Here is a 25,360-nt window from a genome sequence, read left to right on the forward strand (position 1 = left end):
ACTAGATGCCGCTAGTGAGTAAATACTAGACACAAAATAGTGCAGTGATATAGTCTATATCTTTAATCTTATAAACAGTTTTAAGACCAGGGAGAGTGCTAGACTAAGGTGAAAAAAGAGAGAAAGTGATTTCACAGAGAGAGCGAGCATGCACAAGAGAGAGAGAGAGAGAGAGAGAGAGAGAGAGAGAGAGAGAGAATGACAGAGAGAAGCATACCATGATCTCAGGTATGACGAGACAAGAGAGCTGCTTGCCATTGATGCTGGTGTCTTTGGCCAGCATGTAGACACGTTCGGCTTCAGAGAAACATGTGATCTGCAAATCCACCGCTCCTGTACCACACACACACACACACATACACACACACGAGTGTTAGAACTTACACACACTGTTCATTGTGGGCTGTACACACAGTCCACAGAATATAACGCCTCCATAGTCCCGTCTTGTTAGAACGGATTGTGTGTTCTGGTGTTTTAAGCTGTTTCTTAAAGTTCTCACATTCGGGAACAGGAACTGGGGTCATCTGAGGTTAAACGATCATTTCAGGTTATATAATTCAATGGTGTTTGATACAGCAGGGGCGAGAGAGGGTTGCTGCCAAGCTTCACCTCGTGCTTCCTTGTGTGTGTGTGTGTGTGTGAGAGTGTAACAAAAATCTCATTTACAGATCTGAGTGTAGGACAGGCTTTAGCAGTCAGAGCGCACATACACACAAACACCATCATCAGTAGGATTCAATGGAGTCGAGAAGTCTGATTTCAAACAATAGCTGCATTTTGTGGTGGTGTTAAAGAACAGAGGCATTTCTCACACTCAGTGACACACACACACGCACACACACACACACACACACACACACACACACAGAAAGAGAGAGAGATTATCCTCTCTTCCTCTATGGCCAGAGCCTGGATATAAGCCAGGTTGCCATAGAAATGTTGCTACGGTGACAAGTTCCTCACCTTGTGCTGGGTAGATGTGAGTGATGGTGACCAACTGACCTGCAGAGAGAGAGAAAGAGAGAGAGAGAGAGAGAGCGAAAGAGAGAGAAAGAGGGAAAAAGAGAGAGAGAGAAAAAGAGAGAGAGAACGCGCGAGAGAGAGATTAAGATTTCTCTTTTCCTTGGCAGAAACACGATAATCGAGTAAAGAAGTGTGTGGGAGAGCGAGACTGACTCTTGATAGCAAGGTGTTCCTGAAGCAGCTCTGTGTACTCCTCTGTGTTGAGTTGCAGCGGAAGTCCTCCGATCAGCAGGTCCACCTGGACCACCCGGTTCCTGCTCTCCACAATGTAAAAGCGTGTCTGGTTCATCTGCCTCAGAGACGTCTGAAACACACACACACACACACACACACACACACGCAGACTCATTAAGGAACTGAGAAAAAAGAGCAGCTTCGAAACAAACAAATTGTTCTTCGTTGCTTTTACTAATACATTTCTCTTAAATCTGACAAAGAAGAAGCCCGGCGTACCTTCCTGATCTCCTGCAGTTTATCCAGTAACAGCTCCTGACCACCAAGAACCTGCTTCTGCACTGCAAGACAACCACAAACTCAACGGTTTAGACATGATCTAGCACACGCACTGTGATCTCCGACAGTAACTCCTTCACGTCTAATCTCATGCATGGGCACCTAAGCATAATGAGACCTTAGCTTACCTTGTTTGCTGCTCATGAAAACCTCCATCAGGTTAAAATCTGCAGGGTTTTCATTCTGAAACACACACACACACACATCAGTGTTAAACACCTCTCAGTCGTATTTCAGCAAACAAAGAGTTACGGAGTTTACAAATACGTTTTTAAGCCTTGAAGTGTTTTACTCGTGATGCTCAGAAACAGAACACTATACTAAATATACATCATCACATTATTATTAAATCATACGAAAACAGAAGAGGATGTGATGCGGTACTTGTGTTCATCTATTTTTATCTAGATGTTAGGTTACATGACCACACGTTCTTGTTTCCAACCACAAGCTGTATCTAAACTCCAGCACTGACATGATGATGATGATGATGATACGAGAGGCGAACGCGATGCGTTCGGAGAAAAGGAAAGAGAAAAAAGACAGACTTAAAGGCGCGCGTGAAACATATTCGCACAACGATGTATTTCTATGCAAAAGGTTGATTACATTACAGTGCTGTCGAATTCTCGATTCGGATTGGTCAGAAGGTGTTAGGTTCATTTTCTACAAAAGCAGTTCTGACAAAAGTGCAGCTGCATGCGTGTATTAAAAGTTTCCGTTCTCCTCCGTGGGAATGCTATTAGACACTAAAATTGCTGTATAGCTATCTATTCTACGTCCCAATCGGCATACTAATGTCCGTTCTCTATATAAACTAACACAACGCTGCTATCTGGCGCATATCCAATTTGGGACGAATCCCATGCATGAAAACGTCATGTTCAATGAACTTCTGAGAAAGTATAGAAAAAATAGTTAAACAGGTGAACTGTGATGGGTCAGACGTGGCTTAGAAGCGGAGGAGATCCTAATGTTTAGTGTGTTGAGCGTGTTAGAAAGTAGAGATGAGCGGTGTACCTGTTTGCCGAGCTGGACGAGCGCTTCCTTAATGACGGAGTCTACCGTTGTGCTCTTCCCAATGGTGATACTAATGTAGGCAACACCGACCCTGCAGATTCACACACACAAACACACACACACATTTACAGCCTAAAAATGCTCGAACTGACATTACAATAAGCACACTCTCAATTTCACAAACACATTAAAGCATTAACTATGAAAATTTCAAATCTATTATTACTACTGCTGCTATGTTGTGGTTATTACCTGTAATGAAACATCTGAGGATCTCCATAAAGTGAAATAGATGATTTTACAAGTAAAATACAAGTTTGCTTAAAATTTGACAAAGCCCTTAGATTGTCAGGGACAACAGTACTCTAAACGACCTCCTGAAGTGTTCTGACACAGCTACTGACACGAATACGTGTTACTCTTTCTCTCATTTTACTATCACGCCACTGTAAATCACTTTAATTTCACCAGAGGATATTACATTTTTTAACTCTTGTCTATCCTGACTAACGCTTAGAATAATAAACTATATTCTATTAGCATATGGTAGCCATCGCGGCATCAAAGCTTACATCATATATCATGAAATTGCCCAGTAACAGTAACAGGACACTCCCGTATGACATCTGCATATGAGCAAGTCAGGATGATGTCATTGCGATAACGCAGGGTTCAAGGAAACTGTTCTCTAAATACTCACAGAGAAATGTTTACACTGTGTGGGCGCTGCCAAAATATTGTCAGCACGTGTTGTGTAAATACGAGTACCGCAAATCAATCTGGCCCTCATGGTATGTTTTCCGATTAAATAAGCGCTCACTTAAGCCAGCCAGCGTAGATCTTGAGCAACTCCGTGTCTTTGGGCTTGGCTCGGAGCAGCCACACCTCCGGGGGGCAGTCCTTAAACATGGCCTTGCTGTCGGGCATGCCGTTGCGATTGATGATGTCATCGCTTAGCAGGTCGGGGTGGGTGTAATTCTGGAGCTCGTACTCCTGCGCATCGTCCGGGATGTAGAACGCCCTGAGCGCCGCTTCCTGCTCAGGCAGAGAGTATGATTTAAAAGATTGGCAAACCATCAATGTGAATGCAACTTGACATTTCTGTTGTAATTACATAGAACTGAATACATCTTTACTAAATTATAAAACTATATTCCTCAGTGCTTTTCACGCTTCCTTCCTTTAATAGTGGATATCAGTCAGTACTAGAGCTGCAACAGCTAATCAATAAAATCGATAATAATCGATTATGAAAATCATTAGTCAACGAATTTCATTATCGATTAGTTGGTCTGCGAGGCACGTTTACTCACTACGTTACTTCTGTTACTAAAGTTGTGTCCCAAATGATGTACTGTACACTTACACTATGCACTGTATACTCTACCGTCTAGTGTATGACGTTTAGAAAGGTAATATCGTCTCAAATGGAACACTAGCAGGTTTTTTACTAAACGAAAGTATAAGCCGCTTCCTAGTCAGTGGCGCATGACGTCATACGCACGTATTGTGACGTGTATATATATATATATATACATACATACACTAGTTTATGCATTAAAGTATTTATGTAGTATTAAGTATTTATGCATTATTTTTTATGGATGCACAAATAGCACTGAATTAAACTACAGTCCTAAATGAATAATATATATTCTGGTGTGTATCTGTGTATTGGGTTCTTTTCAGTCTTGTATAATTGGACAAACAGTTGTGTAAAGTTTTAGTCTGAAGTTTATATTTGTAACACTCAGTTTGTGGATTTTATTTTAAACAAACGGAAAAATTGGTCTGAAATTTTGCCCCGCCCATCTGATTAATCGAAAATAATAATAATAATCGGCCAACTAATCGATTATGAAAATAATCGTTTGTTGCAGCCCAAGTTAATACTGACTTGAAACTTTGTTTTAATGCTATCATTCTTTAAAACCATCCAGTAAGTTTGAAAAAAAAAAAAAAAAAAAACTGTTAAAATCTCACCACTACTTCCTCGCTCTTGGTGATTCTAGGAATGGAGACCAGCCGGAACTGGTTACGCTTCGCGCCATCATCCCCGTCAAACACTCTCAGAGTCTGCTTCCCTAAAGAAGGAGGAGGAAAGTTTTGTTTTTTCAACATTTGATTGCAACTGTACATAATGTTTTTTTTTTTTTTAGAAATTGTACTTTAAAATGTAAAAAAAAAATTACAAAACAATCAACTCATGACAGCATATGACTCCATCTCCACTGATGTCTTCATGATGTAATCATGACAGTGTTATGACTCGGGATTTCAAGTTAAGTTCAGCAAATACGTAAGGAGAAAAGCTTGTGCTGTTACGGGAAAATAATCGATGACAGGATTGTGCGATGAAGCGGAGTTACTTATACCACCCGGAAGTTGCTTATTGTAGCACAACCAGAAGTGTTTTCCTCTTGTACTACAGCAATTTGAGAGACCAGTTAATTCCTGTTATCACTTATCGAACAGCAGCTATAAAGTTATACAGGTTGATTAAAAAAATAATAATAATAATCCACCCAAACGCGACGCCTTCCCTACATTCCTCTTTCGAAAAACTTTTACAAAAGGTCTATTACAAAGTTCTGACACTGGAGACTCCTTCCTTAAATATCACCACAGCAAGAATGACACTTTCACATCAGTTTATGTAAAAGTGTCCAACACCAGTGTAAGCTGTTACTATAGAAACGATAACATTAGAACAAGTGTGTTAATTTAAACCTGTAATTTCCCTTATAGACAGAACTACTCTCAGAGCTGCTGCTATAGAAAATTAATCAACACCTTCTGACCAGTTGTAACTGAGATTCAACAACACTGTGCTACAATGCTGTATTATTATTAAACTATAGTCATGTGGCTGAGCATGAGTAGTGAGTCGGGAGCCACAAGTGAGCGTTACACTAATTTGATACACTTTATATCTTTACCAGTATCCGATGAGCCTGAGGACTGATTGTCCTTCGATGCTACTGGGTTCGGGACATCGGAGTCATCTAGATTATCTATAAAGATGAAAACATACAAGTCTGAAGTCAATGGAGGCAAAATAAAGTTACCAGAATCCTTAAAGCAACAAATTACCTTCATTTAAAAAAATGGCTAGAATACAAAGTGGAGCAAACGCTCGAGCAGCTGTGAGATTACAACTCACACCCTTCTGGACAGGCGGAATCTTAATGGCTGAATTATCGAGCGCTGCCTCAAAGCGAGGGTAACAACGTTGTACCTGTGACGTCCCTGAGGAATCGTGAAGCGACACCTTGTGGGATCATGTACACACGCTTCGCTTCGAGTCTAAACCACTATGGCTCTATCAATGACTGGCAATCTTGGCAGGCTGATTACCCAGTTCGCACTGATGCGGGGGCTCCGAGATGCGGAAGCAGTGCATCTTGCTGAAGTTGCGTGAGCAGATGCGGACACAGCTGGGGTGCAGGATCATGTTGCGCAGACGACCCAGACCGCACTCAGGAGGGATCATTATACAACATGCGGGGTGCGTCTGGAAACACACACACACACACACACACACACACACACACACACACACAATTGATGGATGGGGAGACTGAGTGAACATTTAAGGATAAAAGTAGAACGTATGGTATGAAAGAAAACATCAGCAATAATACAGAAAGACAGAAAGAACGCGCAAACAATGTAAAGAGAACGCGAATAAAAAACCTCATTCAAAATGCAGCACTGTATGCTTGTATTGTCTGAAAGATCCCCAAACATGTTTTGTATTGAAAAGTAACAGATAACCTTTAAAGCGCACCTATAATGGTTTTGAAACGTGCCTAATTTTGTTTTAAAGGTCTCATACAATAGATTTACATGCATCCAAGGTCAAAAAATACTTTAATGTGCTCTTAATTTAAACTGCAGCATTATCTTTTTTCCCCCAGTGTCAAAAATGACTCGTTCAATGATCCGTTCTAAAGGATTCATTCTAAACGCCTTCTTTCAGAGAGCATACTCTGCTCTGATTGGTCAGATGTCCGTCTGTTGTGACTGTTGAAACACTGCTGTCAGCGTGTTCCAAAAAGGAAACGCCCACTACCATAACGACTTTCAGCTCCGTCTGTCAGCAAGCAGCCGATGAAGACCAGAGGCGGGGCTTTTTGTTACAAACCTACTTAGGTTAGTACAGGAAGTAAGTCTGGAATTACTAACGACTCATTTCAGCTGTTCAGAATCGCTTCCTTCTTTTGTCATGCGCTTTGATTTTTTAAACTTTTCAGACGTTTTTACATTACCAAACAGCTCTATAACACACTACATGAAAAGTAATATCTGAAAAACCATAATAGGTGCACTTTAAGAGGAATTTCTCTTGAATGAATTCCAGTTCATTTAAAGCTACTGCTTTAATCGCAGCTCTTTCGGTCTATAAGAACGTTTAGATGCTGCGATGAGTATACGAGTGGCCGTTTCCTCTCGGCTGCCTTTCTCACCAGTGTGTGTGTCTGTGTATCTCCTTGGAGAGCATGTTGAAGTGGACCAGCTCTATTCCCAGCCAAAGATGAACAAGCTGTAGTGCTGGAGAATGCCGTAACCTCCGTGTAGATGTTTCCACGTTCGTAATGAAATTTTTTTTTTGGTATCCATCAAAAAAGCAATGTAAAGGAACAGTCCAGGGTTTTCCAGATTAATCTCTAATCACCGGATCTGTACTGCACCGTGTGAGGCGATCCGTACATTTCATAACTTCTACGAAAACGATGATTCAGCCCAATACACTTCAGAATTCAGGACACCACGTGGTATATAAACATCAAACACGACGTCCTCCTGAGACGAACCTAAACATTCAAATCTGAAAATGACTCTAAAATAAAATCTTAATCTGCATCTAACTCCTTTATGACATACAGGACACTGTCTGAGTGGATGAGACGGTTATTTAATGCATCAGAATGAAAGAAACTCAATATGAAAATCAGCATTTAAGTGTTTTGTGTCTATTAGCCGGAGAGAGATGAACGACAAATCCCTGCTGCGTTGAGGCTTTATTGATTTTAGTGTTAATTCTGAAATAACCGATCATAGCTGTGCTCACTGAATGAATATCTTTAAACAGAAACAGCAGGCAAGTTTACTTCTCTATATAAGCACTATATCTACAGTACAATTAATGTATGGTTACCAGTTTAATTACAGTTACAGCTTTCATTCTAAGGGAAATAGTTATAATAAATAAATAAATAAATAAATAAATAAATAAATCTTAATTTCATAATAATTACTAAATAAACTAATAATTATAATTATCAGGGAAGAAATAAGCGATCCTGTTGACGATTACAACTTGTATTTATTAAGGAACATCAAGTCTTCTTTGTTTATCTACTCATAATTTCATGTAACAAGTTAATTCCTATTATCATTTATGTTATAGCAACTATAAACTGTCGTTTATACCAAACCAGCTTCTTTTAATACGTCACAAAAAATGACCAAGAGACTGCAAAACAAAAACTGTCTCTTGTTAACTTTCCGGCTGTAAAGCGTTATCGCTGACACTGGAAACTCCTTCCATTAATGCCACCTTTCAAGTCCGATGTAAGCTGTTACTATAGAAACAATGATGTGTTTCTGTAGTAGGAGTGAATTGACATAACTACTGTCCGAGCTGCCTTTATAGATTAATAACAAATACCTTCTGACCAATCAAGAATCAAGAATAGAACAGTGCTGCACTATAAGAAATTTTGTACACTTTTGAATATGTTCCTTATACCTGTACATACAGTATATCCTATACCTATACCTATTATATTACAAGTGTGCATACTGTATGTGTAACCTTATACTGTATATTTTTACTTCTTAATATTGTTTTATATGTTAGTCTAATCATTCTTTGTGCAGACAGGTGGTGCTGCAGCATAGCCGACGCATCTGTTTAACTCTTCAGTACAGTCGCCTCTGAAAGTATTGGAACAGCAAGGCCGTTTAAAAAAATTTTTTTCTATACATTGAAGACATTTGGGTTTGGAGATCGAAAGATGAATATGAGATGACGAATCAGAATTTCAGCTTTCATTTCCCCATACTTAACATCTAGATTTGTTAAACAACTTAGAACATGGCATCTTTTGTTCGATCCCACCCTTTTAAATTGACTGTTTAAAGAATTAACAGCTCTGAATGTCTGCTGTTCTTGTAGAGCCCTAGCTTTCACTTGTGAAGAATGCATTTGTTGTTAAAATGGATAAACCGATATGAAGATCAGAGAGCTGTCTGTGGGAGAAAAGTAAGCCATTTTAAAGTGGAGAAAAGAGGGGGAAATCTATCAGAGACAGTGCACAAGTACTGGGAAACTGTTGACTAGCTGATACACCAATCTGGGATGTCTTGAAAAAGAAAGAAACCACTGGTGTACTAACAAGCAGACATGGAACAGGTTATTGGAACAGTTAATGACAGAATCGTTGTTGCCTGCCAAAAAATTGGGTGGTCTACCACAAAAGGTGCCACACATCTGGATGTAAATATTGCAAAATGAAAGCTGAAATTCTGACCCATCGTCTCATATTCATCTTTCAATCTCAAACCCTAATGTATTCAGCGTATAGCAAAAACAATGGCTAGAACTGACCTTGCCGTTCCGAAAGGACTGTATATTTGTTCTGTCTCTATATTCGATCTTGTTCTCATTTTGGTCTGAACCGCACTGGCATGCGGATCAATAAAGTGTTAGTGTGCCATCACGGCCGGTAAATGATGACCCGATTTCTCTAATAAATATTTCAGCGATGGAAATCGATTCAAAAACGCAAGTGTGGAGAAAATGCACTGGGACTTAAACCACAGCAAATTCCTTAGCGCAGCGTCAGCTAACAACAATAAGCATTTGTTTCTTTCTCCCTGTACCCATACATACAACGCAGAGCTGTGTCGGGGCTTACCGTGATGCCACACCACTCACACCTCATACCGGCGAGGACGTCAGAGGAGCCGCAGACACGCCGGCACACCTCGCAGCGTGCTCCAGATGCCGTGTTCCCCTCTCGCCAGTGGTGATGGAACATGTCCTGGTATTGGGGTCAGAGGTCAGCAGATTAGGAGATACAGCAATTAATGATTAAAGAGTAACTGATGAGTAACCAATGAGTAATTAAAGACACCCACACATCTTTTGGCACCAGTGGTTACTATTCTGGTTAAAGGAAGGCGGTGTACGACTGTTGCATGGTGTACACTGTTAACACTTACATAGTCCTGGCCTCCATCTTGATGACACAGACGACAGTCACTGCAGATGAATGGGGCGCAGTCGCTGTGAACGTGCAGCTCACACACTGAAACACACACAAGCATGGACTACGAGTCAGTGTTTTTGGTGTTAGCCCATGTGCGAACACGTGTGTGTGTGTGTGTGTGTGTGTGTGTGTGTGTGTGTGTCTGAGACACACTGGTGTATGCGGAGGTGTCTGGCAAATAAAAAAAAAAAGTTCAATAAATGTCAGTGTTGCATGTTAAGGACTAAATATACAAAGAAAAACAACATATACAACATATCAAGAAGAAAGTCTCTTGTTTCACTACAGCAGAGAATCGCACTTCTTCTTCTGAACAATAATCAAACTTCTCCTTTTTACTTTTGGATTTTGCAGAAAAGAGACTCGTAGTTTATCACTATTCTATTTGGAGGGGAAAAAAAGAGTGTTGAGAGAAGGATGCAAGAGTGTGAGAAAAAGAGAGAGAGAGAGAGAGAGAGAGAGAGAGAATTGGAGGAGGACATGATATGATGCTATGTAAATGCAGAGAGAAAGAGGAAGAGAATGTTTTCCTTTTTTGATGTTGTTCTTAGAATTCAGGCCCCTGAAAAAGACCATCCTGTGTTACCATGGCAACAGCAGATCCACATCAAGCAGGCGCTGGGCAGACAAATGAACAGTAAGGAAGAGAGAAACATAGAGAAAGAGTGAGAGGGTGTGAGAGAGATTGAGAAAGAGAGAAAGAGAGAGAGAGAGATTGAGAGAGCGCTTTTGAGAGAGACAGCGACTGAGAGAGACTGAGAGAGAGAGACAGAGAGAGAGAGAGAGAGCGACTGAGAGGGAGAGAAAGATTGAGAGAGAGAGAGAGAGAGAGAGAGCGACAGAGGGAGAGAGAGATTGAGAGAGAGAGGAGATTGAGTAAGTGAGAGAGAGATTGAGAGAGAGGGGGATTGAGTGAGAGAGATTGAGAGAGAGAGAGAGAGAGGGGGTATGACATGACATGTAAACACAAAGAATCTAAATAAGACAGCAGAGGCAGACATGCTGACACACACACACAATCTATGAACAAGATTTGCATACCCTCAAAACAAATTAAAAAAAAAAAAACAAATACACACACACACGAGTGTATCTAAAATGGTAAAGGTATGGTACTTTATTTATTTTGTTTAAATTGTATAAATCCGTGTGCCTCAAGGTGCACTGCTTTTATAAACAATACCACACCGTATCTGTAAACCGTCCTATAATTTTCTAACCTGGGTGTTAGACCGAGTAGATGTGTATATCCGCAGCTGGTTAAAACATGCTTACCTTCACAGCGTAGGGCCGACGTTCCCTCCAGGTTCTTGCGGCACACGCAGCAGAAGCGTTTCTTCTGACCGGCTGGACCGAAGCAGTGAGCTACAGGAACCTGTGAGGAGGACAAACGGGGTGAAGAAAAAGAAGAAAAAAAAACAAACTCCATTACAGCGAAATGAACTGAAAAAAGCACGTACACATTCAGACTAAAGAGAGAGTATATATGGTCTATATAGTGTGTGTATATATATATATATATATATATATATATATATATATATATATATATATATATTGAAACATTTTGAGAGCATCCTTCTACACTGCAGTGTGATTTTTTCCCGCTTGCGCAAACGTAGGAAAATTACTTTCGGCCCATCCTCGAAAATCCGGCTATATAAATGTCATATCTTCCTGTTGGCAGAACATGCAGGAAGATATGAATTCTGGACAGGAATTTAGGGCTACTGCGATTATTTTTAGGTTGAAGAATGGAAAAATAACACAATTAAACCAGTAAAGAAAGCACTTTTAAAAAAATAATAAATGCAGTAATTTTCACTTGGGAGTAATTTAGAGTGAATTTGTTTGTGCTTTCGAATAGTTTCGATGAAAAGCTTTAGCTACGGATTTTGTTCCCTGTTATGTTTCTAATTGCGAAATCACAGTAGACATTGCAGGTGAATGGCTTATTCAAGGACTCTCCCACCAGCACAAAAGAAAAAAACAAAAATAAAAAAGGAATGAGAAAATTAGAAACGGCATGAATTTGTTTAAATAAACTCGATGAATTCACGTGGTAAAAGTTCTATAACTTTTATAATCTATCACGTTTTACAACAGTTGTGTTAAGTGATAAATTAAAGAAACGTCCTAATTACTATTCAAGTTCCAACACTTCTCTGGCTGAGGCATGAGTGTGTGTGTGTGTGTGTGTGTGTGTGTGTGTGTGTGTGATTATTGATTGGTTACTGGGATGTTACGGTGAGTTTCCAGCCAAGCGTATGTGGCAGCATCATGGGACTAAGCTTTAAAAGATTAAAGGCAGGAAACAGTATCATGCTGCAAGTGAATGCTGGGTAATATTGATGATATGCTATAGTAAGATATAACTTACTTGAGAGTACTGAATGTACTGCGAGTACTACTCAAAACACTGACCTATTGATGTGTTCTTTAAAACCTTTAGAACAATTCTTTAAAAAAAAAAAAAGTCCTCGGCTGTCCTACTTCCGAGTGTGATGACTCTGAACGTATAATAATAATAATAATAATAATAATAATAATAATAATAATAGAGTGCTTTCAATAACTCGCACTAATTTAAAGCTGACCGAAGTGTTCGCTTATCTCAACACCTCATTGTGTTTAATTGTGTTTGTGGGGTTTATTTTTTTATTTCTCTGACATAATAAATAATTTTTTACAAATCTATGCACTGTAAGTAATGTACACAATTTCTTCATTGGTTCTTTCCTAACTCTTTTTTACGCTAGGACGTTTGTAATCATACAGATTCTTATCTGTTAGTTTGTGAATATTGAGCTCAACGCATAAAAAACACAAAACATCGCCGAACGGAATTAATCGAGATTAATCGAGTAATTTCTTTTGTTGCAATTTTTACTAGCACTTTTTCAGCCCTTTGCGCCCTTTCAGTCAAACCAAATATCAAATGAATAAAAACATTTTACATCCATGAACGAGCAAACACAGATCAGAAACTCTGCTCACTACTTTAATAACCAATCCGTACAGGATTTCACACAGGTTTTATTGTGTTATTGTTCTTGCCAAAAATGCTTTATTTCTGAAATTTGTCATGCAACCTGTGGAGATTTGTTAGGGAAAAATACTTGTATTGTTGAAATTGCAATTGCACTAAATTGTCTTGCACAGAGATGTTTGTTGTTAAATGATACTTATTATCTCTACTCATGTGAATCAAAGAGGGCGGTCGTATCACAGCAAACCAGTGACTACATTTCCCATCCTGCACTGTGGCCTACAAACATGGCCACCATGGACCGCAATTCCCAGAACACTCGCCTTCATTCTCATCACACACACCTGCATCCGATTCACAACCACAGGTTAAAAGGACTTTCTATGCATTCACTCTTTGCGAAGTAATACGCTGAGTTGCCATAGTCTCTGTCGTGTACCGAGCCTTTATTCATAGCTTTATGTTTCATGGCTTTGATCTGGTTCTCGTCCTCGTTATTTGAGTCTTGTCTTAGTCTAGTTTATCCTGTTTGCTGATCGCCTGACCATTTGCCTGTTTTGACCACGCTATAGTTTCATGATTTGGATTTGTCTGCCTTTATCTCCTACAATAAAACTCTTATTTGCATTTGCATCTGTCCTCAACCTCCTTACGTGACAAGGGCTTAGAGTTAATGAGCATTGTGATGATGTCACATGACGCGTCTTGCCAAAAATCTGCGGCGATTTTGAAAAATTGCAAGCGCCTCCGAATATTGCACCATTTGCTTGATTTCGCGTTCATTTTTGCGATCGCAAAATCCTGGAGGGACTGAATAACTAAAGCTCCAGTTATCACTGAGGCTGTTGCAGGGTTGTAATAAAGCGTCATTTAAAAACCTCTGCTGTGGCAGACGACTTCAGTTATGGTGCTGGACCAAGGTCTTATTAAGATTCAGCACACAGCGACCGTGCCATGACAAACAGCTTTCAAGCTTCTACGACCTTCAGCTGTGAGCGTTCTATTAAGTGCCATGTGAGAAGCAAAGCAGGTCACAAGATGCAAACTTGTTTACGGGCGCGCTGCCTGGGTGTTACGAGACAAAATGATTTGTGACACACACTGACAGCTCAGGAAAGACTCCCGGTAATTAACACTCCTGCAAGTGAGCAAGAAAGACTGGAGTTATTGATGTAACAGAGGCGACAGAGATAAAGAGACTGAGGCCATCCTACCTGTCGGAGGCCCTGCTCTGAGCGCTTGGTGTAAGAACAGGAAGGAGTGTACCAAGGCGCGCCACAAATGCAAACGACACTGTTCTTCTTCCTTACCAATACAGTGCTTAGTGCAATGGTAACAGCGAGCACACAGGCTACAAGAATGCACGTCCTCAAGCGTCCTTGAGCTCGTCCTGACCAGAGAGGGACCACTTCCTGTCTGGCTCCTGCGGGACTTCCTACAGTAGGCTACAGGAAGTGACCTTGTTTCCTGCTCAGGACCTGGTTCATTCAAAGCAGAACAGCTTCCAAAACAGCAACCGGAGAAGCAGAACCTATAACTGGCATTGTGGTTGAGGCATGAGGTTGCACAACGTTTCTATTTTTATTACAATGCAACTAAAAGGGACTTCTCCAAGCATTAGCATTTAAGCATTTAAGCAGGAATGCTTAAACTTAGTCGTAGTAAAAGATTAGCCCGAGTGCACCAATCTCGTTAGGAGCTTCAAGCATCGAAGGCTGTAGAGACATGAAGAGTGTGTGTAAAGAGATGTAGAAAATGATCATTTAAGCAAAAGTAGAACGGTTTAAATCCAACAGTGCGTTCCCAGATGCAGTAGAGATGTAACGGTACAAAAATTTCATAGTGCGATTATCGTGACCAAAACTATCACGGTTATCAGTATTATCACGGTATTGTTAAAAATTACTGATACACACACTGAAATCTTTTAAACAGGGTTTATATTTGACTATTCAGTGATGGATGTGATGGATGATTGTTACTAGGCTTGCTGCGATAGTCTGTGTTCCCGGTGTTACACGGTGTTCGGGCGCACACTGATTACATCACTTGCCCACCGCGGCACTGCCCCCAATGTCATTTTGCTTTTTTATAGTAATAAAAATCATTTAGTTCAGTTAAAGAACATGCCGGAAGGCAGTGACAGCACTCGGGAGAATTTCCAACCTTCCAAGAGGTTTTGTGACTGTAAGTCATTCTCTTCAAATGCTACTGAGCTTTAAATTATGGTATGTTTTGTGTATATAAAACATACATTTTACATATGATTTGATAGTTTATTTTATTAAATATTAAAAATCAAAAAGCTGTGCATTACACCCAACATCTACAGGAACACTTTACAGTTGGTTTCGTCATTCCCTTCAAATGCTATTGAGCTTTAATTTATGGTATATTTTGTGTATGAACCCATTCGGTAGTGAAATTCATGCCGATATTTACATATGATTTGATAGTTTATTTTATTAAATAACAAAAATCTAAAAAGGTGTGCATCATAGTTGACACCTTCATGAACACTATACAGTTGGTTTGATGACTGTAAGTCATTCCCTTCAAATTATTGAAGTTAGAAACGTGTATGCCAAAGTCCTATGTAACTTTAGAGACGACCCCTTAATTTGCAAATATCCGATGTCAAGCCAATTTCATGCCAGTCTTCCCCACCTCGTTTTAAATCGCTTATGAATGCCCGCGTTTCCCTTTCGCTTTCGAATTAGCGGCGGTTCAGGAGCGGCAATTGCTTTAATGGTGGGTTCGTTGTTATTGTTTGTATAAACACAACAACAACAGAACAGTACAATTACAAACTTCATGATGAAAACAGTGTGTATGTGTGTGTGGTTAACCAGGATTTCAATGAGTAGCTGAACATTACGAATCCTTATGACCATAAGTGTAAGAGGCCACAGTCTCAGCATGGTGGCTGCATCGCTCTGCAGGTTTATGCTATAATTAGGTGAGAGAGAACGAGATAAATAGAACCCCAAAGCTCTAAGGACGACTGGGTAATCATTAAAGGGCTGCGTGTGTGGGCGAGAGAACCGAGGCCAGCTTGCCAGTTTAACGCCTCCTTGTTTTCATGTTTTGTTTTTTCTGAACCCAGAGATGCAGCTTTATTAATTACTGAATCGGATAAACAGCAAATACAGTGGTGTGTGTGTGTGTGTGTGTGTGTATATATACACACAATTTTAATGCACGAAGTGGAGGAAAAGAACCACCTGACACGAAGCGGCGTGCATTAAACTGGTGTAACGCACACCTAGCCATGGATTATTCCACTTATACCGTGGTCACTTGCCAGCACTGACAAGTTCAATCTGTTGTTGATGTTTGCAGCGCAAAATTTGAATGAAAAGATAATAATGGTTAATTTCCATTCAATTATTTCATATATACGGGTCGTTAGCTCTAGAATCCTGCCCGCTCTAAATCATACACAGAGATAAAGTAGTACGATAAGATTATATTTATTTGAATGAATTATAGTAAATAGTTATTAGTGAGCGAGAGCGAGTGTGTGTGAATTACCTGCGTCTGTGCCATATCTCTACTAATAATGAAGCTGCGAGTTTAACTACTGTATGTTACCATGGTTACAATAGGTTATAGGCAGTGCATTAATTCAGAACAGTGATTAAACTGAACTACCTGTGGTATACACGCTTTTAACACACACACACCTCCCAGACCATGGTGTGTGTGTGTGTGCGTGTGTGTGTGTCTGTGTGTGATTTTAATAAACTTTTCTGTATGACTGCTGTTGATTTAACATTTACGGAAGGAGTCTCCAATCTGAGAACCATGGGAACGCCTAGATTCTTCGGTAACGATTACCCAGAATTCCCTGTAACACCTTATTCATGAAACAACACAATGAGAGTACGCTCTCACTGCATCCTCACTGTTAAAACAAGTTTCATTTCCAAGGATAAATGAAGCCTCATTTGAGTCACCTGTCACCTGTGAGTGTGTGTGTGTGTGTGTGTGTGTGTGTGTGTGTGTGTGTGTGGGGAATAGCTGGCAGGTTCTCACTCACCCGCACCAGTGTGGGTGCCATGCAGGAGCACAGGGTCCGCACATGCTTCAAACACTTCTCATGAGACATGAAGTTGCACACTGTAGAGAGAGAGAGTGTTAGTTTTCACATCTACATATACACATTGGCACTGTGTTAACCATCAGCAGGAGACACACACACACACACAGCACGAGTCACACTCTAGTGTGAAAACAAGGGCTGTTGTATGAAATACAGGAAGTACACTCTGTTGTTGTTGTTCTTGTGTAGGTCTGAAATGTATTTAAAGAAAAAAAAAAAGAATGGTATGTTTCATGTTTCTTCTCAGCTTTATGTAGGTCATGATGCATGTTTCTGAATATACTTCTGTAGCCTTTACATGTCTCTCAGCGCTAGCACGATTAATGCTTTAACTCCAACATCTTTATCAGTCTACAAACATAAAAGATCTCATGTTTAATTTAATAAACCATGGCAGGTTGCTGCGACATGACGAGCCGGCGTGATGCGGAATTACTCCTACCACTCTGAAGCGTGATTCTTTCATCAGCTTTTCTTTTTTTTTGAAGACAAAAGCTGAAGCGCATCATGCTACCGGGAAACTGCGAAGCGTAATCATAACCAGCCAGTCAGAAGTATTTTTCACAAATGTAAGGAAATAAGTGCATTAGGCACGATTTTGGTATGAAGGGTGGGGTGTTTGGCTTGGAGAGAACAGTCTCCAAGTCTCTGACATCACTTTCAAGCACACTCAGACATTCAACTCCTCAAAAGCCAGGTTCTATACAACTATAAAAACATGTAACCTCTCCTCATAATGATTTATGAGAACATGAAGGGGTGTTGGGGGCGTGTCTATAATATCACTGACAAGTGGCCAATCCAAATACAAACAAACTTTCCAGGCCAGAAGGAAGGTTTCCAAACATCATTTTCCACATTTGTACAAGTATGAAATGAAAAATATTGCCTACTGCACCTGTAAATCAGTAGTCTATCAAAATAAATAAATAAATAAATAAATAAATAAATAAAGACACCATTTTCAACCAAAACATGTTTGCGGTCTGCCGTCTGTGCTTTATAAATTTGCTCTAGAGCCACAAATGTTATTTTGCTAGGCAGTAATGGAAGACTATTTCACCAAAATCAATTTTCCATGAATAAATACACGTCCAGTGTTATATACAGCAGCTTTAACCGACATCAACAAGCTGTCATTTTATTCAAGCGGTGCATTAAGTAGGATTTTTATTCACGATTTGGTCTCTGGCAGTAATGTAGTTGGGTTCGATGTATGAATGAGAGCTCCACCTTCTTTCCCGCCCATGTTCATAAAGCAGCGCTCCGTCAAGACGAATGTCAATCCAAACACAAGCAAGAGCTCTGGACCAGAAGTTCCGAAACAAGTTTTCTATCGCACCTTTAAAGAAACGATTTTATGAAGAAGAAAAAAACATTGATATTGTATATTAACTATATTATCCTTTCATCACTGTAAGGTTTACGGTACAACTCAACCTTCCAATGTTGAAGAAGGTGAAAACAGAATTGTGCATTAGGATCCAAGATGGCTGCCTCCATAACACTCCAGCACTCATGCTCCAGTGAAGTTTTGTTCTTGTTCTTGACAGTACGGCACACGGCGTCCTAAACCATATCGGCGAGTCTGAGTGACATTACTGACGTGGTTTGAGGTTGATTTTTAGAACAGATTCTGGGTGAGACAGACAAACACTGAACAGGTGGAAAATTGAACGTGTGTGTGTGTGTGTGTGTGTGTGTGTGTGTCTGTGTGTTATAAACACTTAGGCCCATGCTCGAATTGGTGAATCTTTCCACACGTCTTATTTGACTTCCTGCCCTGCATGTTTATTGTGTCGTGCGGTTACGTATCGTGGGTTTGTTTATGCTCTCCGATGTTTTTTATTTTTGTAATTGAGACTGTACCCTTCACTTCACATACTACATGTATCTGTGATGTCATGTTTTCTGTAGAAACGTGAATCAGAATCTGTTCCACTATTGGCATGTGTTCATGATTCAGGATGACAGCGTAACTGCCTATACAGACCACAGAATGTACACACACACACACACACACACACACACTCTCTCTCTCTCTCTCTCTCTCTCTCTCACACACACACACACACACACACACACATACACACGCACACATACACAAACACACCCACTGTAGCTAGTCCACTGACGCAGTCTCAAGTTTTGTATCCTCTTCAGAGACAGGAAGTGGGCTCGCTGGCTTGAGCAGTTCTCAGTAACAGAATGTCCATGAGAACTGTTTTACACACACACACATCATGTCCAGGTTTTGTTAACCCTAAATATATCAAGAGCACCTCATTGGGCTCATTAGGATGCTTCCATCTAGCATCCAGTCGTTGAGAGGAAAAAAAAAACGACTTCTAAGCAACACTTTTTGTCTCTTTTTTACTCAGTTGCAGACAAAGTGTGTGTATTACCCACAATGCACTCTGAGAACACAGCTAGTTCATTTACAAATGGCTATGTATTTGGCAGAAAATCTGTAAACTCTAAAGGTTCTATGTTTACATATTTATAGGTTCCACAACATTAAGTGTAATAAATGGATAAAAAGCACGATGCGCCATTTGTAAGAGGAATAAAGGATTTCAGGATGTGCTGCTTCACAACTGCTGATTGTTTTCCTAAAACAGCACGACCTCACGTGGTTTATTCCTAACCGCAAAATGGTTTCATAACAGTTTTCCTGAGGATAAACTGTTTTTAGGAATTCTTGAAAGCTGAATGAATAATAATATGATTTCTAATAATCTTCAGCCAAATGTTTATCCTGTAGGACTCTAACAAACATCTCGACTCAAGATAGAGATGGTCGACTTGTCAGTAGGGCTGCAACAACTAATCAATAATAATCGATAATCTATAAACCGTTTCAGCAACCAAGGTAATACCACCAATCTGTTTCAACACTCGGAGCACAATCACGTTACCGGATATGAACAGTGCATGACTCAAAAAAAGAGAGGCTGACAAGCGCCCAGCAACAAGTGCCTGCACAAAGCAGGTTTCGATAACACAAGCATTTAAAAAAATGCTACACAATATGAAAAGGATTCAAGAAGATGGATAGAAATAACTGACACCATTTGTTACTACATCACGAAAGATATGGCTCCCATAGCTACAGCAGGTTTAAACACCTCAGTAAAACTCGACAGAACATACACTATGCCACTGTGACCATATTTTTCCAAATTGCGCTGACCAACATGTACAAAACATGTCATATAAAGGTAGCTGTTGAACTGAAGTCTGCACTTCTGATCTCTGGTCAAGTAGAACGATAGTTTATATAGTTCAATAGTTTGAGTTATATAGTTTATATAGATCAGTAGTTTGTGTTATATAGTTTATAGTAGTTTAATAGTTTGTGTTATATAGTTTATATAGTTTAATAGTTTGCGTTATATAGTTTATATAGTTTAATAGTTTGTGTTATATAGTTTATAGTAGTTTAATAGTTTGTGTTATATAGTTTATATAGTTTAATAGTTTGCATTATATAGTTTATATAGTTTAATAGTTTGTGTTATATAGTTTATAGTAGTTTAATAGTTTGTGTTATATAGTTTATATAATTTAATAGTTTGTGTTTGGTAAATAGTTTAATAGTTTGTGTTATATAGTTTATAGTAGTTTAATAGTTTGTGTTATATAGTTTATATAGTTTAATAGTTTGCGTTATATAGTTTATATAGTTTAATAGTTTGTGTTATATAGTTTATAGTAGTTTAATAGTTTGTGTTATATAGTTTATATAATTTAATAGTTTGTGTTTGGTAAATAGTTTAATAGTTTGTGTTATATAGTTTATAGTAGTTTAATAGTTTGTGTTACATAGTTTATAGTAGTTTAATAGTTTGTGTTATATAGTTTATAGTAGTTTAATAGTTTGTGTTATATAGTTTATAGTAGTTTAATAGTTTGCGTTATATAGTTTATATAGTTGAATAGTTTGTGTTATATAGTTTATAGTAGTTTAATAGTTTGCGTTATATAGTTTATATAATTTAATAGTTTGTGTTTGGTAAATAGTTTAATAGTTTGTGTTGTATAGTTTATAGTAGTTTAATAGTTTGTGTTATATAGTTTATATAGTTGAATAGTTTGTGTTATATAGTTTATAGTAGTTTAATAGTTTGTGTTATATAGTTTATATAGTTTAATAGTTTGTGTTATATAGTTTATAGTAGTTTAATAGTTTGTTTCCTTCAATTATTTAAAAATCACAAACATAAGAAATGCATGCTTTCATTAGAAAGCAAATATCCCACCTTTAATATTTGATCATATTCACAGTTCAAACCTTGTCAGTAAACTAAGAGGGCAAAAAAACAAACAAACCACAAAGCAAAAAAAACAAAAGAAAACAAAAACAAAATAATCGTTCATTAATCGTAATCAAGGTTAAATGGTCGAGATAAAAAGATCAAATTAATTGAGATTATGATTTTAGATCATATCGTCCAGCCCTACTCCAAGTAATAATAATTTTTTAAAAAACAGATTAAAGAACATGTTTAACAAAGAAAAACATATAACAATTGATGAAAGGAGTGTCGGGTGTCCTCGTTTTGAAACAGTCGTGGTGCTTTCCCAGCACAGGTAAAAGTGATCCTGATAGAGAGGAGATGCATTTTCCGTTTTTTTGGTAAAGGGATAAGCTACGTTTTTGAGAGAGAGAGAGAGAGAGAGAGAGAGAGAGAGAGAGAGAGAGCGAGCAAGAGAGGGAAGGAGGAAACAAATGTCTATCGTGGCTATAACTGAAGAGGATGAGAGGAACTACTGACAGACCGTGCTGCTGTATGCTGAAAATAATCCACGTCGGCATGGTAACAGCACTCCACTTCATGTTGTGCCGCATCACACCACCCTGGTGTGCATTATTACATTCCATCCATCCATTTTCTATAGCGCTTATCTGACACAGGGTCACGGCGGAGCCTTGAGCCTATCCCAGGGAACAAGGCGGGGAACACCCTGGATGGGGTGCCAACCCCTTGCAGGGCACAATCACACACACATGCACACTCCCATTCACACACTATGAATTTGGATATACCAATCGGCCTACAGTGCATGTCTTTGGACTGGGGGAGGAACCTGTAGTACCCTGAGAAAACCTCCGAAGCACGGGAAGCGCATGCAAGCTCCGCGCACACGGGGCGGCGTTGCAATTCTAACCACCAACCCTTTAGCTGCGAGGCAAACGTGCTAATTACTAAGCCCCCCGTGCCCCCACGATAATCTGCCATCATACTTGCACGTAATGTAACCTGAACGCGTCCACTATGAGGCAAGAAATAAAAAGCTAAACCGCTGAATGAAGGAGAAGAAGAAGCGGATCCGTACCACTCACTTCCGGGTTCCGAATCAGAGATACTGTTGAGATGGACAGAAACGGTTTGTAGTTGTTGGGATTTTTTGGATTGGATCTAAGGCAAAAAAATAAATAAATTAGCAGTCAGAGACAAGCATGCAGGTGAGTAGCGAGATATCTTCACCTAAAATACACAACACAAGACACCGATTTTAAAACAAACGACCTTCAGGCAATGAAAAACAAACAACGAAAAGCTAGCTCTTTAAAGGTACAAGGTACAGTGCTTTCCATAGATACACACGCATGCCTTTTGTGCTCTGTGATAAACATCTTCTCTGGGCTGCAACAAGATCCAAGAATGTACTTCAACACATGGGTGTTAACCTTTGCATGTTTATTTATTTATTTTGTTCATTATATTGCTTGTACACGCACCACCTATTGTATTTGACAATAGTCTCTATTGTTATGACTGTTTTGTTTTCTTGCACGTGTCTCAAATGGGTGTCTGCAGGCCATATTTCCAATAAAAGAACCGAGCTGAACTGTAAGTTAGCTGCGTCATATTCCATAACAAGCCTCACGTTTGTGTTTGTGTGTGTGTGTGTGTGTGTGTGTTTACGTTTCCTCATACCCTCAGACGTTCCACATGGTTCCAGTCTACAGCAGCCCCCCTCTTCCATCCCCTTCCATTTCCATTTGTTGCCATGTCAACCTTGAAGAGTCGATCACGACTTGTGAAATGGCTCTGCCTGGCAACACTGCTTCCGTCAATCACGACCCAGAGCCCCCCGCCCCACTCCGCCAGCCCCAGTAACTGCTTCCCGGTGATCCTTCAGCACCTCTGTGGAATTATTCCCGTTAGTTACGCACTGACTCTGTGGCCCTCGGAGACGATCATCCATAAGTGCATTTTTGGTCTTGCCCCATCTTGTAGAACGCTAACGGGAGTAAGGTGCTGAGCAACACTCATAAGCACTCGGGAGACAGAACGACTCGCTTTTACTTTGTGTCGTGACGTAAGAAATCTCATCAGATTAGCGTTCCGAGAGTAGGACCGGGGCATCGTGATAATCACAGGTGATAGGGGGGAAAATATATAAGGAAATCAAGCCGAGTCATCACAACCCGCTCAGCATGTACTACTAGTTCATAACGAACAAGCCGAGTGGAGACGATCGTTCTGCATCAAACAGAAAGTGGAACTTGTAACGCACTTTCAAATATGCGACGGCTCAAGTAATAAAAGACAATTGTCTAAAGTATTCAGGGTGTTGCCGGGAGCAAGCGATAAGACCGCTCATGCTGAAGTACTGTAAAATATTTTCTACAGTTCTACTCTACTCGTGAAAACCATGCACATATTATCAAGTGAGGCTGAATCCTGATAGGTGAATAACTCGGGAGTAAAAGGCAGTGGAGGTTCAACGGTTAAGGCTCTGGGTTAGTGATCAGAACGTTGGGGGTTCGAGCCCCAGCACTGCCAAGTTACCACTGTTGGGCCCTTGATTGAAGGCCCTTAACCCTCTCTCTGCTCCAGGGGTCCTGTATCATGTCTGACCCTGCGCTCTGACCCCAGCTTGTTAGGATATGCGAAGAAAAGAATTTCACTGTGCTGTAATGTGTCTAAATATGTGACATATAAAGGCTTATTCTTCTTCTACTAAAGGTGAGGTCTGGTATTTTGGTGGAACTCAGCTGTTTTGAAACTCAAACACCAAACAAATACTGACGTTCTCTCCAAAGCCACGTCCACAAAACGACAGAATGAGAGCAGGATGAGGAGCTAGAGCTGGGTGATATGATATGATATAATATCCATAACATCCCCATATCATGATACATTACGTCACAGTATATGCTTTTTGTGGATATTAAAGAAAAACAAAAATGATAACAGCTCCAAACTGACTGGAAGCAGCTGATATGACGTTAAAATTTTCACAATTCGTTATTTTTTCCTCATTTTCAGTGTGTATTTTCAACAAAAGTAAATAAATAAACCGTACAGTGCAAATATTAAATAAAGTATCAGCGAACCAGTTTTTTTTTAAAAACGCAACAGGATTGTATTAACGGAAAATGTTCTCATGATAAATATTACGCATCGGAGAAACCCCTTCGAGAATCGTGATATGATTTTTTTTTTGGTATATCGACAAAAAAAAAAAAAAAAAACCCTGACCCTCACATGTAAGAGCCCACCTCTAGCAGCCCTGGGATTACTGCTACCGTTACACAAGTTGTAAATCAGAGACGGATTTCTGCATGGTTTTGATGGACTCATAAAACCTAAAGCTGCTTTGACACTGTGGAAAATTCTCCAAGCAAACAAGCTAAGCAGGATCCTTTGCCGTTTTCCTGGAACGCATTAACCTCTTACACAGCCGAGTGCTCTCTATGCTTTAAAAGCTCCTGGCTGCTCCAACGAACTTCACAGCGTTTCCGCTAAAAGCTATTTTCCACCTCTGTATTTAAACATGCGTTCAAATCTGGGTTATGACTTCTATCTGATTGTGTTGAATTTCCCAGAAAACTCAGACATATGGAACGGGACTTGACCAAATGAGCACAAGCTGGTGCCATCGCACGGACCTGCACACAAATACGATCAATCTGCTATCTGATTTTAGCCGCAGTCCTCTTAGTGCAATTGCCCAAGACCAAGAGATTAGTTACTGCTGACCCTCCACACTCAATCTCTCTCTCTCTCTCGCTCTTTCTTACTCACTCTCTCTCTCTCGCTCTCTTTCTGTCTCTCTCCATCAATTAAATATACACTTCAAGATGGGAAGCCAGACATCTTCGGCCAATTAAGGATTCCTGAAATCGAGCGCCATCAATCTTGCTCCTTTCCCAGAGGCAGCTATTCGATACATGTTCTATACACCACGGAGGAGGAAGAGATGGATGTGGACCAAAGAAGAATCGTGCAAGTTAGATATACAAATACAGATTGAGACAAAGAATCTGAGAGATAGAAAAATAGAGCACTCTATATACAGTTAAGTCTCTCTCTCTCTCTCTCTCTTCACTGTACGGTTTAGTCTCTCTCTCTCTCTCTCTCTCTCTCTCTCTTTTCACTGTACGGTTTAGTCTCTCGCTCTTCACTGTAC

General features: G+C 39.7%; 1 protein-coding gene across 1 annotated transcript in view; it reads right to left on the bottom strand.

Annotated features, from left to right (window-relative positions):
* The window catches only part of LOC128624025 (diacylglycerol kinase theta), a 32,365-nt gene that overhangs the window by 4,505 nt on the left and 2,500 nt on the right, over positions 1 to 25,360 (bottom strand). The window contains exons 2-15 of the mRNA XM_053651302.1: positions 16,871 to 16,950; positions 11,115 to 11,214; positions 9,793 to 9,878; positions 9,486 to 9,611; positions 5,917 to 6,073; positions 5,499 to 5,573; positions 4,543 to 4,643; positions 3,380 to 3,594; positions 2,560 to 2,650; positions 1,668 to 1,722; positions 1,480 to 1,541; positions 1,180 to 1,330; positions 967 to 1,005; positions 218 to 333 (exon numbers count right to left, since the gene is read on the bottom strand). Of these exons, the coding sequence (XP_053507277.1) occupies positions 218 to 333; positions 967 to 1,005; positions 1,180 to 1,330; positions 1,480 to 1,541; positions 1,668 to 1,722; positions 2,560 to 2,650; positions 3,380 to 3,594; positions 4,543 to 4,643; positions 5,499 to 5,573; positions 5,917 to 6,073; positions 9,486 to 9,611; positions 9,793 to 9,878; positions 11,115 to 11,214; positions 16,871 to 16,950 (1,454 nt within the window). The remainder of the gene's footprint in view (positions 1 to 217; positions 334 to 966; positions 1,006 to 1,179; positions 1,331 to 1,479; positions 1,542 to 1,667; positions 1,723 to 2,559; positions 2,651 to 3,379; positions 3,595 to 4,542; positions 4,644 to 5,498; positions 5,574 to 5,916; positions 6,074 to 9,485; positions 9,612 to 9,792; positions 9,879 to 11,114; positions 11,215 to 16,870; positions 16,951 to 25,360) is intronic.

Source organism: Ictalurus furcatus, chromosome 2 (genome assembly GCF_023375685.1).
Source record: "Ictalurus furcatus strain D&B chromosome 2, Billie_1.0, whole genome shotgun sequence".
NCBI classification, from domain to species: Eukaryota; Metazoa; Chordata; class Actinopteri; order Siluriformes; family Ictaluridae; genus Ictalurus; species Ictalurus furcatus.